The sequence below is a fragment of the Acinonyx jubatus genome, chromosome C1 (genome assembly GCF_027475565.1).
Source record: "Acinonyx jubatus isolate Ajub_Pintada_27869175 chromosome C1, VMU_Ajub_asm_v1.0, whole genome shotgun sequence".
Lineage (NCBI taxonomy): Eukaryota > Metazoa > Chordata > Mammalia > Carnivora > Felidae > Acinonyx > Acinonyx jubatus.
This window is the reverse complement of record NC_069381.1, coordinates 152,494,884-152,509,249: the sequence shown is the minus strand read 5'-3', so window position 1 is coordinate 152,509,249 and position 14,366 is coordinate 152,494,884. Positions and strand designations below refer to the sequence as shown.

General features: G+C 36.9%; 1 protein-coding gene across 1 annotated transcript in view; it reads left to right on the top strand.

Annotated features, from left to right (window-relative positions):
- Positions 1–14,366, top strand: part of TTC21B (tetratricopeptide repeat domain 21B) — an 82,444-nt gene that overhangs the window by 22,475 nt on the left and 45,603 nt on the right. Inside the window, exons 9-15 of the mRNA XM_015081053.3 lie at positions 68–260; positions 1,320–1,417; positions 1,970–2,170; positions 6,548–6,677; positions 10,203–10,360; positions 12,102–12,326; positions 13,833–14,071. Coding sequence (XP_014936539.1) covers positions 68–260; positions 1,320–1,417; positions 1,970–2,170; positions 6,548–6,677; positions 10,203–10,360; positions 12,102–12,326; positions 13,833–14,071 — 1,244 coding nt within the window. The remainder of the gene's footprint in view (positions 1–67; positions 261–1,319; positions 1,418–1,969; positions 2,171–6,547; positions 6,678–10,202; positions 10,361–12,101; positions 12,327–13,832; positions 14,072–14,366) is intronic.

Genomic DNA, 14,366 nt, shown 5'->3' with positions numbered 1-14,366 from the left:
TTAGAAAAAAAATAATCCTCTCACCTGAGTAGAAGCGTTTGACTTCTAAATTTTTTTTTCTTTTTAGTGTGGACGAAGTCAACTCATTCTTAGAAAAGTTCAGACATTACTACAACGAGCTCTTGCTTTAAACCCTGAGCAATCAGAATTTGCTACAGAACTTGGATACCAAATGATTTTACAAGGAGACATGAAAGAAGCATTGAAGTGGTATAATACCGCCATGAAACTGGATGAAACTAGTGTCCCCGCACTAATTGGTATGACAACTGTTTCTATAAGTGTTCCTCAGATATATATACATAATAATTCCTTTTAATACCTGCTATTAAAGAAGAAAATATGGGGCGCCTGGGTGGCTCAGTCGGTTAAGCGTCCGACTTCAGCTCAGGTCACGATCTCACGGGCCGTGGGTTCGAGCCCCGCGTCAGGCTCTGGGCTGATGGCTCAGAGCCTGGAGCCTGTTTCAGATTCTGTGTCTTCCTCTCTCTCTGCCCCTCCCCCGTTCATGCTCTCTCTCTCTCTCTCAAAAATAAATAAACGTTAAAAAAAAAAATTAAAAAAAAAAAAGAAGAAAATATGTTGTAGTTTTCTAAAATCAAATTGTCCTCCACTATCCACAATAGAAAAAAACATAAATCTTTAAAAATAAAGTTTTCATTTTTAAAAAATTTTTTTATGTTTATTTTGGAGGGGGGGAAGAGAGAAAGAAATCCCAAGACGTGGGGCTTGAACTCACAAACTGAGATCATGACCTGAGCCGAAACTGGTCGCATGCTTAACAAATTGAGCCACCCAGGCGCCCCTTTTTAATTTTACTTGGTTTTAGACAGAGAGAGCATGAACTGGGGAGAAGGGTAGAGGGAGAGAGAGAGAGAGAGGGAGAGAATCAGAAGCAGGCTCCATGCTCAGCACAGAGGCCAACCCAGGGCCCAACCGACTCGAGTCGGATGCCCAACCGACTCAAGTCGGATGCTCAACTGACTGAGCCATCCAGGTGCCCCTAAAGTTTTCATTTCTTATGTAGTATCTTGCGATAATAAACTTTTATGGGGGTAGTTCCCATAAATTCTGAAGTCCTTAGTAACTGATTTTATATAGGTACAAAGCTGGCAATTTTATTTCCTTTTATTCTCTTTTTCTTCTTTTTTAAATCTGATGTAGTATTTATGACTTTATTGTATTTTATTATAATGTATCAATACTTTAATATATTATGGGGGGGAAAACCTATTTTATTAATCCTTGTGTTGTTAGCTTGAAGTGTACATACCTGAATGGATGTGGACTTTGACTATTTTTGTCCTGTTTGGCTTTAGGAGTTATCCGATGTCAATTAATAGAAGGGCAGTTACAGGATGCAGATCAGCAGCTCGAATTCCTTAGTGAAATTCAGCAGTCTATTGGAAAATCTGCGGTACAGTATTTTATTTTATCAGATCGTATAGATCCTAGCTACTGTTTATAAAATATGAAATTTTTTTTAGTAATAGTAATGGCTTTAAAAGACTAATATATGATAATTTTAATGTATGATTGCATTTACTAACTTACCTCCTTGCAGAATTAGACTTTAAGTAATCTTGTATAAGAGTCTAAAAGTTTGGCTCACCTGGGTGGCTCAGTCGGTTGAGCGTCCGGCTTCGACTCAGGTCATGATCTCACAATCCGTGAGTTCGAGCTCTGCATCAGGCTCTGTGCTGACAGCTTGGAGCCTGTAGCTTGCTTCAGAGTCTGTGTCTCCCTCTCTCTGACCCTCCCCCGTTCGTGCTCTGTCTCTGTCTCAAAAATATATAAGCATTAAAAAAAATTTTGTTTTTAAAAAGAGTCTAAAAGTTTGTCCAAGCTAATACTTAAATTTGAATAAATATTGCACATAAATAGCACTTCATATGTGTTTGAAATCTAAGTAGAAATAAATGGCTTTACAACTGAATGGGATAATTAATGGCAACTGCTTAATTTGTAGGAATTAATTTATTTACATGCAATTCTTGCTATGAAGAAAAATAAGCGACAAGAAGAAGTTATTAATATGTTAAATGATGTTCTGGACACTCATTTTTCACATTTAGAAGATTTACCACTTGGCATACAATATTTTGAGAACTTAAATCCTGATTTCTTACTAGAAATTATTACAGAATATCTGAATTTTTGCCCAATGCAGGTAAGTAATTCTGGGACTTTTTTCAATGAAAATATTTACAACATCATTTACACAGTGTTTTATGAATGTGTTAATAAATCGTCTTTCACATATTAGATTATATCTGCATCTTACAATGGTAGTATTCGTATCTATATTAGTTGAAATAGTTTTTAAGTCAGAATATTTATGCCAATGACTGCTATCAAGTAATGTATTGGTTTATAAATATTCACTTGTAGTTCATAGAATGTTAATATCTTCACTTCAGGAGAAATATTGGAAGTTGTTTAAGTCAGACATTCATGTAATACTTGAATCTACTCCATAGCATCTTTTTTTTTAATTTTTTTTTTTAACGTTTATTTGTTTTTGAGAAGAGAGACAGAGCATGAGTGGGGAGGAGAGAGAAAGAGGGAGACCCAGAATCTGAAACAGGCTTCAGGCTCTGAGCTGTCAGCACAGAGCCCGACGCGGGGCTCAAACTCACGGACCACGAGATCATGACCTGAGCCGAAGTCAGACGCTCAACCGACTGAGCCACCCAGGCACCCCTGAATCCACTCCATAGCATCTTAAGGGCCCATCCAACCTTTGGGTACACTCAAAAGTGCAGTTCTTACTGTATAACTATAACTGTTAGACTGCATTTCCTGTGTTAAATCAGACTTAACTTCATGTTAAAAAAAATTCACCTGTGTCCTGGTCATCCTCCTGCTCTCTGAAGTGGCACAGGCAAGTCCAGTTACTTAGCCAAAGCAAGGGTTATTCCTCATTCATAAAGCAGACCTTCAGATTTTAGAAATTAGTTTTCATGTTCTCCCTAAACAAGTCCAGGTTTTTAGCCATTTATTTTTATATGACATAGCTAGAACCCAGCTCGTGGGCCTGAGGATAGCCTTTCTTCTGTTAGTAAGCTCTCCTTAAGGTCACTAGTCCAAATGTGGGTTTGGCCCTGGCAGATCCTCTTCTCCCTAATTCTAGATGTTCTTCTAGCTGCTTTTGTGAATCATATGATATTATTGACCCCTATTGAATTAATAGTTAACTAAAGTCTTTTGATCTATTATTCACTGTAACTTAGGACCAAACTGTAGACTCTACATTTATCCCTGTGAAACCTTATCTCCTCAGACTCCTCTCATAATTCCAGATTACCGTATTATTTTAGATCCTGATTGTCATCTATTTTATACAGATCTTTAGTGTCATCCATTATCTGCCTTATGTAGCACTGAGTAGAACTGAAAATGGAGCCTTTTACTGAACTACCAGAGAGTAGTTTCCAAATCGATGTGGATCCGTTAGTCAGCACTTTCTTATTACGACAGTAAGCAGATGACTTTACGTTATATTCAGCTCATGCTTCAACACAGGAATATCATAACAGGAAGTGTCAGATGTTTCATTGCTAAAAGTATAATTCTTAGCATTCTCCCTGATTTACAGCTTCCATAATTGTGTTAATAAGGAAATGAGGATAATGGCCTTTCTTTAGGGAAGCCATGTGACTTTTGTTGATCACTATGTCATTTTCCAAACCTGTATAAATCTGTTTTTTTTTTTAATTAGCCCTTTGGGGGGCACTTGGGTGGCTCAGTCGGTTAAGCATCTGGCTCTTGGTTTTAGCTCAGGTCATGATCTCACAGTTGGTGGGATCGAGCCCCACGTTGGGCTCTGTGCTGATAGTGCAGAGCCTGCTTGTGATTCTGTCTCTCCCGCTCTCTGCCCCACTTCCCCCCGCACCCCAGCTTGTCCTCTCATGCTGTATCTCAAAATAAATAAATAAACTTAAAAAATAATAATAAATTAACCCCTCTGGAATAGGGTTGATCCAAGTCTTCCCTGTCATGATGTGCTTTCAGTTGCTTAGAATTAGAATGCATTTTTCAGTACTTGTGCAGTAATCAGAATTCACTCAATGAATGCTTATAGAGTACCCAGGACTTTGCTTGGAGCTGGGGAAGTAGTTGTGAAAGGATAAAGTACAGCCTTTGTCCTCTATGAAGCATATATATAACTAGCAGGAGGAGACAGATAATATAACCAATTATATGGTGTATTAGAAAAATCTCAGAAGAAATAGGTGATAATTTTTTTAAATTTTTTTTAATGTTTATTTGTTTTTGAGAGAGAGAGGGAGAGCACAAGCAGGGGAGGAGCAGAGAGAGAGGGAGACACAGAATCTGAAACAGGCTCTAGGCTCTGAACTGTCAGCACAGAGCCCGACGCGGGGCTCGAACCCACGAACTGTGAGATCATGACCTGAGCTGAAGCTGGACGCTCAACCAACTGAGCCACCCAGGCGCCCCTAGGTGATAATTTTAGATAAGATGATCTGGTTAGGCCTCATTAAGTGGTAAAAGTTGAACAAAAACGTGGTGTTCCTGTGGAGATATGGTATAGATTGTCTCAGGCACAGAGAACAGTTGTGCAGTGGCCCAAAGGCCACAAGGAGACTAATGTGACAGGGATGGAGTGAGGAGGAGGTCACAACAGAGAAACCAGACCACGTAGGTCCTTAGAGGTGTTGTCCCTCCCCTGGCATCGATTCTGAGTACAGCGGGGAGCCGCCAGAGGGTTTACAGCGTCATCTGACTCAGTAATTTAAAAAGGATTTCTGTGGCAGCTGTGCTAAGAATTAACTGTAGGTGGAGCAAGAAAGAATGTGTTAAGTGGCAATTGTGTCCCTAGTCCACAACATTTTGTGTTCCCACCCACCCCCCCCCATATAACCTTTGTCAGTATGACAGCACCTAATTAACATTCATAATGGTGTTTTCATGGGGAAATATCAGAAAGGCAGACTTGCCTCTCCAGTTCTGTTCCTTGCCCCTTTTATATTTGGTTTTTAATCAGACAGATGTTATTTTAGAGATTGTCCACATACAATTCACTCTGAAAGTGTTTACAGCAAAAATGATGGTTGTTCTCAATAAATAACTCTTAGCAGGTGGTAAAGAACCTTTGCCACCTATATCACCTACACTTTCACTGTTTTCAGTTACACTGAAAAAATAAATACTTTTGAAGAATTTACTCTGTATTCATACTATGTGAAAGAGTGTAAAATTCTGATCTTCAAGGCACATAAAGACCCTAACCCTATAAAAGAAGCAAAACAAAACATGAAACTACTTTGGAATTGTATAAGATAATGTAGGATGCTAAATTTTATTACATAACTTATAAGTGTCGTAGAAATTTAAAGAAGTTGATGTATTGTAGGCATCAGTGGTCATATTTTGAAATAATTTTTGAGTGCACATTTTTTTGTGACTCAACATAGTGAAGAGATGTGGTAGTTTCTTTTCAGTAGTAACGTCTCATTGTAGGAGTGATTGTAAGACACTATACTCTAGTTAAAAATATATATGTGTGGACAGGCGCCTGGGTGGCTCTGTCAGTTAAGCGTCAGACTCTTGACTTTGGCTCAGGTCACAATCTCACTGTTTGTTAGTTTGAGCCCTGCATGGGGCTCTGCACTGACAGTGGAGAGCCTGCTTGGAATTGTATCTCTCCCTCTCTGCCCCTTCCCCACTTGGTCTCTATCTCTCTCTTGAAATAAATAAAAATAAACTTAAAATAAAAAAAGAGTATATATGTATGGAGTGTAGGGGGACGATGGGGAAGATTATTTTTCAAATTAGGGACACAGCATCAGTAGGTCAAAGCAGGGAGAATAAACGTTTGATATTTAAACTAATATCACATTTGTAACTTGTGAGTGGGTTACCCTTGGATAAAGATTGGTTGGGTAGACAGCCATTAAAACAATAAACAAATGTTCTAGAACTGTTTTAGTTACCATATTCACTATGTATTAATAAAAAGAGAAAAAAAATCCTTTGAAAGCCTTTGACATGCCAGGCAGAGAAGCAGAGAATGTGAACGTGTGAGACATTTGGTATAATACACATGAGTGTGTTCTACCCTCTGACTTCTAGGAAAAATAATTTTCTAGAAACTGAACTTACAGTACTCTAGGGGGTAATGCAAGTTACTGAACTGTGTAAATCATAGGCAGGTCTAGAATTAGAACTACATTGCCTTGACTCTCATTTCCAGCAAGAAGTTCTGTCTCTCAGTTATCTTTCCTTTGAGTATGTTTCCTTGACAGTTTTTGAACAAATATGCTCCTTTCATGTTATCAAATCAGTAACTGTGTAATAATCTCATAACTGTTTTGCTGAATAAAAGCCATTACATGGTCTGCTCACAGATCCCAAGGGGATAAATTAGTCATGTTATAGGAAAGATATTATTGCAAAAATAGAATAAGAGAAATTTTGGGAAAATAGGTAGTTTTGCTAGTTACACTAAAATTTAGTATGTTTGTTTACTTGTAGCTAAATACTAATATAATTATAAAATGATGTGCTAATTTGTTTTGTTTAGCCTGCAAGTCTTGGGCAACCTCTTTCTCCACTTCTCAGACGTTGTACCTCAATCCTGGAGACTATAGTAAGAACTGTACCAGGTCTACTGCAAGCTGTCTTCCTTATAGCAAAAGTGAAATATTTATCAGGTAGAATATAACTTAAAAACTTAAATTAACCTTTTAATTCTGATGCTGATAAAAACAAAGGTATGTTTAAGTACTCCACATACTTGGAGAATAGTCACATAAGATGCATTTTACTTGTGCACAAACAAATAATTTTAGTCCAAAATAAGATTATGTAAAATGGCATTAAATTATTTTGTGTTTAATTCTTTATAAATCAGCATAAATTTTCATTGTTCAAGTGAATTGCCAGGAAAAAGCAGTTGTACCATTTACAGAAAAGTCCATCAGATGGTACTTAGATGGCAATAAGAATTCATAGCCATTAATCCATAGTTGACTCATTGGTATAGCCAGATGCAAAGTTTACCAGGTTTCAGGCCTTTATGAAATGTGTTGATTAATTGCTGCTTAGTTTCTGTGATTATGTATAGCTAAAAAAAAAATAACCCCAGGTTTATAACCTTAGTTTTTTAGGACACAAACAGGTGTGTGACTATACACATAATAGATCATTCTTGGTGCTTATATTTATGTACCTTTGGTAGATGAATTGCCACACAAAGTAAATTAAGTTTGTAAAATCATTAAGAGTAGAAACCAGCTGAAAGATATTACCGTAAACAATTATTTCTTGTATGTAATGGAGAGAGAAGATTGACTTTATAATTTATCTGACCTCAGTTTTAACTGTTAAAAAAAGAACTAGGTGATCTCAAAAGTTTGTATCTCTAAAATACTCTATATGTAAGAAGTGGCTTTATAATACCTTCTTCTGATTAAGTTCTACTATTGAGCCACATGATATTTCTACTTTTCCTCTCAGTTGAAACAGTATTATCTACTAGGTGATTAAACAGACTTTGAGTTCTGTGATTAATTTATTAAACACTTACTATTTATTTTGAAAATTGATATAAATCAGTCTCAATATAGTATTACTTACTTGCCAAAGTCTCATAGATGGACACTCTTTTTAAAAAGAGCAGCCTTGGGGCGCCTGGGTGGCTCAGTCGGTTAAGTGTCCGACTTCAGCTCAGGTCATGATGTCACGATCCGTGAGTTCAAGCCCCGCGTTGGGCTCTGTGCTGACGGCTCAGAGCCTGGAGCCCGTTTCAGATTCTGTGTCTCCCTCTCTCTCTGCCCCTCGCCTGTTCATGCTCTGTCTCTCTCTGTCTCAAAAATAAATAAACATTAAAAAAAATTAAAATTTAAAAAAATAAAATAAAAAGAGCAGCCTTAAACCATTTGAAGTAACGCTGGCATGTGTCCAAATAACAGTATCCTGATAAATTGCCAAATGCAATGACTTCTGACCTGAGAACTACCTGGAGTTGGACCAGTCTTCACAGGTTAAGGGCACAGACATGAGCCACAAGTTCAGGGGCTGCCAGGGCCATCTGAACTTCTGACTAGCTGACTACAGATTCAGGGTTTCTATGACTCCTCAGCTTCAAATTCGCTAGAATGACTCATAGAACTGAGGAAACCACTTAGAGTTTTAGTTTAAAAAAAAGATACTAATACAAACCAGCAAAAGAGAGAGATGTACGGGGTGGGGTATGGGAGGGTCCCAAATGTGAAGCTGCCATTGTACACTATAGAGTGCGCATAAACTTTCCAACACATGTGTATATGACAATACATAAAGAACATTAATAGCCAGGGAAACTCAACTCAGGTTTAGAGTTTTTATTAGAGTTTCATTATATAGGCACAGATCGAATCATTGGGTGTGTGATTGAACTCAGTCTCCAGGATCCTGCTCCCCAGTCCAAGTAGAAAACATAGTTCAAAGCCCCAACCCTCTAAGTACTTGGTTGGTCTTTCTGACTCCCCGTGGAGTCATCTCCTTAACATAAGCTATCTAGGGCCTTACCATGAGTCTTCTCACTTAGGTAAATGATCAGAGCTGACCTCAAACAACAAAGATTTCCCTCTCACTTGGGAAATTCTATGATTTCAAGACTCCTTCCCAGGAAATGGGACAAAGACCAGCCAAATTCTGTGTTACACCAGACCCTAACAAAGAGATACATGTAGGACAGAAATATCTTTCATTTAATCCTTAAGGGAAATTGGGCTATTCTTCGATAAAAATGTGATGTTGATGTGTTCTTTGTTTATATGGCTATTTTCCCCAACAGTGATTACCCATTTCTCATTTTTAAATATTTAGTGACCTTCTAAATACTAACTCCACACATCTTTCCCCCTCATCACCATTAAACAAAACAATAAAAATTCTGATCTCAATTATTCATACAGTCCTCATATTCTTCAGTCTCTTATTTATAAATCCTGATTCTTTTCCTGTGTACGTTCCCCCTTAGCAGTAACCTCCAGGTTATCTCCTTAATTCTTCTACATGGAGGTGGTAATTTGCACACCAGGTTATTATCCTTAACCTTTCCATTTCCTTTTCTGCCTGTTCGATTCTTGAGTGTTAGATCTTATCACAACAAAAAATAATCCAATATTATTTATTATGTTTGATGGTTGATTGACAAATTTTGATACTATATTTATTAAGTTATTGTGCAGCCTCAGCCAGATACTCTGTCTCTAAGAAAACTGTTTTCTGTTTATGTGGATTTTGTCATTGGTAGCTTAGGCCTTTGGGAACGGGAAGCCCTAAGTGTAAGTCTTATTTGGTCTGTTGAGGTATCATGTAAGGTTAAGGAGAGTAATGGAACAGAGAATAATTTAGGGCTTGCCCTTCCCCCATGCTCCTAACAAGGTTGAATGGGGAGTTGGGCTCCTATATCTACTACTTAAAGCCAGTCTATGAGATGGCTTTGGGCAGATCACTGTAGGTTACATCACTAGAAAGTTCTTCTGGGACCTAGAGTTCATGTCCTTCCTTCTCTGAAGAGCCTCTTTTGACCCCAAGTACCAGCCGAGCCTAACAGATTCCACCCATTCTTGTCACTTTAATTTTGATCATTTCTTCCATCTAAGACCCCCAGATGTACAGAGTATGTATGCCCAAAACAGTGACTATTTCAGTTGGTATTTAAAAGCATATTAAATCAGTAGTTCATATTTCTGAACGTCTGGAATATATCCTTATGCTTTTTTTGTTATTCTATATACAGTGATAAAATTTCTAGCCAAGAATGATTCCAAGACTAGATCTTCTTTGTTAATGTAAGAGACGTTACAGAATTCTACCTATTTAAATGTCTATGTTTTGCAAAACTTACTGTAATAAAATTGTAAGCAAAATTTTTTTGATCAGGAAAATAAATAAAGGTACATTTATGGTCCTCTCGGTAACAACAGTAATGGACCCTGATCCATCCGTTCACAGCTTTTCTCTGCCTTGCTCCTTATGGAGCTCCTTATGGACTTACAGGTATATCCTTTCATGAAGTCTAGAAGGAGGCTAGCTACCTGGTACAGGTAGAGAGGTTATACTGCCTTATGAATAGAGAACTTTAGTTTAAATACTGGAACTCTCCATAAACTCCTCATGACCCTCTTCTCTCTCACATCTCTGTCTCTTAACCATTTGAATTTACAATGCTTTGTTTCTGTCATTAGGTGACATTGAAGCAGCTTATAATTACCTGCAGCATTGCCTAGAACACAATCCTTCTTATGCAGATGCGCATCTCCTAATAGCTCAGGTTTATTTGTCTCAGGAAAAATTCAAATTGTGTTCTCAGTCACTTGAACTTTGCCTGAGCTATAATTTTAAGGTAAGTATTCCAAATGCATGTGGGAAGGGACATATCACCCTCCTTGAACCTTTAGCAGATACTTACATATTCAGCTATCTTGCATTTTTGCTTATATGTTTTGCTAATAAATGTATTTTTAATGGAAACAAGTTTGGATTCGCAAGCAGTGGGAGAAAACATGGAGGCAGCTGTAGTATAATTAAAAAACTGTAAGGATTTGGACACAGAATACCTGGGGGGTCAGTGTCTAGTCACTTATCTCTCTCTGAACCTGTTTTCTTTTCTATAAAACTCATATAATAACACCCTACAGTTATAATGAACATTAAGTGCAATAATGGATGTATATAAAAATAATTGTAAGCTATAGAACATTATGCCAAATATTTTTATGTGTAAGAACTTTATTTTACTGCTTTTTTCTTTCTTGGATTGTGGCTTTAATAACATCTTTTTAGAGTCATCATCAAAGAACACCTAGTCATTTTGAAAGTTCATATATGGTTTGAGGATATAAACACACTAGGTTTCTATCCAAGATATTCTGTGTTACATCCCATATCTCTAAGCATTGGGGAAAATCATAGGTTCAGGTGCTTCCTAACTACCTAGAATCATGGAGGAGCTCCTCAAACTTTGGCTTTGGTTCACAGGGTCTTGAACCCTATTATGTGAGGACCCTTCAGTGGACTGGATAATTCAAGATTTGCAGAAGGCAGTGACTGCTTCTTATGCTACTAGTTCTCAAGATGGGTGGTACATTATGACCCCAATGCCAGTACCCTATCCCAAGAAATTGAAATCTCAGAGAGAAGAATAGAAGCATGAGTAAATTTACACAAAGCCCATCAGCAAATGTGATGCCTAGTTAAGGCTTAGAGCTGCAGCCTCCAGGGCAATTGTAGCCATCCTAGACATTAGATGACTGCCACACTGCCTCATTCTGGATCGTCTCCTTCCTTTGACTCCTTCTTCATTCATTTTGTCATTCTCTTATTTTTTTCTGTAAACACTTTGGATAGCCAAAATAAAGATAGAAGCTTCATTGCTACAGGTTTCAGAGTAGTATCGGGGGTAACACCAAGTTTGACTAAAATGTTCTGAAATTTTTAATCCTAAAATTAAAAAATAGAAGAAAAGGGAAAAACTGTGTTTCTAGAAATCTAATGACTTTATATCAGTACTAGAAGTCCCAGATAAATGCCTTGCCTGAAAACTAAATTTCTTAGAATATGCTTGCTAGCCTTGGGGCACCTGGGGGGCTCAGTCAGTTAAGCGTCTGACTTCAGTTCAGGTCATGATCGCATGATTCATGGGTTCGAGTCACATGTCGGGCTCTGGCTTGACACAGAGCCTGGAGCCTGCTTCAGATTCTCTGTCTCCCTCTCTCTCTGTCCCTCCCCCACTCATTCTCTCTCTCTCTCTCTCTCTCTCTCAAAAATAAGATAAACATTAAAAAATTTTTTTTAAAAAGAATATATTGGCTAGTCTTTTTTTAAAGTATTTTCTCTTCTATCATGGTAAAAGCCTATCACCTGTTTTGTCATCCAGAAGGATGCTAGAGAATGGCAGTTTCCTTGAATCTGGTATCACACAGTAAATGATCAGAAAATTAATAAGAGGGCAAAAATAGACCTCAGGTACATAATACAGGCTGAGTGTCCTCAGAGATTCTGTTATTTTAATGTTTGGTGGATTGTAAATTATGTGTTGATGTTGTATGTATATTCTAAGGAAGTATTTCTGAATATTTTTTCAGGTGAGAGAATGCCCTTTGTATCATTTGATAAAAGCTCAGTCACAAAAGAAAATGGGAGAAATAGCAGAAGCAGTTAAAACCCTGCATATGGCAATGAGTTTACCAGGAATGAGGAGAATTGGAGCTTCCTCAAAATCAAAACACAGAAAAACTGAAGTTGATGCAAACCATCGTTTATCAATCTTTCTTGAGTTGGTAGAGGCTCACCGCTTAAATGGAGAACAGGTAAGTCAAGTTTTAATTCAGTAGTTCAGCTCTGAACTTTGTTATACAAGTGTACATATTAGTAGGAAATGGAAAAGCTAAAATTGTTTTCTTGGCCAAATGATAAAGTTTAGAAAATTTCTCATTACTTTGAACCAAATCATGTCTTTTCTTCAAGTCCCTGAAGTTAAACATAATTTGTACCTGGATGGCCTTAGGTATCAGTGTACTTACATTAGCTACCAGGCAATAGAGTAATATATGTGTAATATAATATGAGTAATAATATAATTTAATACGTACCATGAAATGTATGAATGTAGTATAACGTATATAGCAATATAATGTGTGATGATCTCAGCTACCATGAAAGGTAATAATATAATTGTCATTCTGTGAATTCCTGAAAGGACTCCCACACATGCACATACACGTATGTACATGTGCACACAAGTACTACTGGAATCAAATGAAAGTACCAAACTGAAATTCTAATAGTTGAGAAAACAAAAGGAACACTTAATGAATATACCTTTGGTAAATTTATAGGGTGATCATAAAATCAAATACTTAAAATAATTTATACAATAACATAATGCAGTATAATACAATATAATATAATATAATATAATAATAAATAGACAGGAAGCAGGCAAGGATGCAATTCTGAGAGAGGAGTTAAGCCTTATAGAAAATGAAGAACTTAACATCATTTAGGTCTGTTTTTTAGATTGCAACAGTTGCTAGTCAGTTATTTTCATATTTTAGCGGAAATGAAGAAGGCTGTGTCTAGATACTTGCCACATCGCAAAATAATTTCTATTTCACTAATACATTAACATAAATACATAACAAGAACCAGTTCTACCACAGATAGTTGATTCTAAAATGCACTGTTTTTTTCATGTTAATGTTTCTGAAATCGGAATGTCTTATATTCTCTAAAATTGATATTGATCTTAAAAGACATTTTAGTTTCATTGAGGTACAGACTTGAAAATGAGGTAATGTATTCAGCTGAGGCATAACAGAACTGCTCCTGGTATAGGGAATAAAGTAATCTGCTACTTGGTGAAGAGCCATTTGGTTCAGTGGATGATTGTGGACTGGATCCCATCACGGGGGCAATAATGAACATGGCTTCTTAACTCTCCAAATTTCATTTTCCTTGCTGCAAGATGGGAGTTTTTGTGAGAGGGTTTAGAGGGGTTTTGTGAGAATTAAATGGGTTAATATAATGCTGGATACAAAGTAAATGCTTATTAAATTACAGTAGCAGGAGCTCTTTCATAGCAATTGCCATTGTCCTAGTCATGAAAACACTTTTCACCTAAAAAATATTCATACTGTCATCTGAATTTGATCTCTGGGTTTTAGTTTTAAAATTTTGTACTTTTCAGAAATCTGTCAATTTTCATCATACCTGTGCTATAATTATTGTTCATTCTGGATTAGTAGAAAGTCTTCATTTCTAATGTAATTTGTTGAATATTTTGAAAGAATGTTATTTTAACTTCATCTTTATAGCATGAGGCAGCGAAAGTTATACAAGATGCCATCCATGAATTTTCTGGGACATCTGAAGAATTGCGTGTTACTATTGCTAATGCAGACCTAGCTCTGGCCCAGGGGGATGTTGAGCGAGCTTTAAGTATGCTTCGGAATGTTACCGCTGAACAGCCTTATTTCATAGAGGCCAAAGAAAAAATGGCAGATATTTATCTGAAGCACAGAAAAGAGAAAATGTTATATATTACTTGTTACAGGTAAATGATTATTTCAACCCATTGTATTTTGACACATTTACTTCTTAAAATTAGTTCCCAGATTTCTTTCTTCTTTCTTTAACTGCTTTACAGAGATATTTCATAGACCCTTTCCTTAATATGTTCTACTACCAACCACAGTCACACTAACCAAGCAACTCACTCTCCTAAGACATAAATCATTAATGATGATGGATTATTTTGTGGCTTACTCTAGATTCTTAACTCTCCTCCTTCATTAGATGTTATTTCTAGACCTTAAACCTTTCTGTTTGGGAAGGGGAAAAGCAACTGT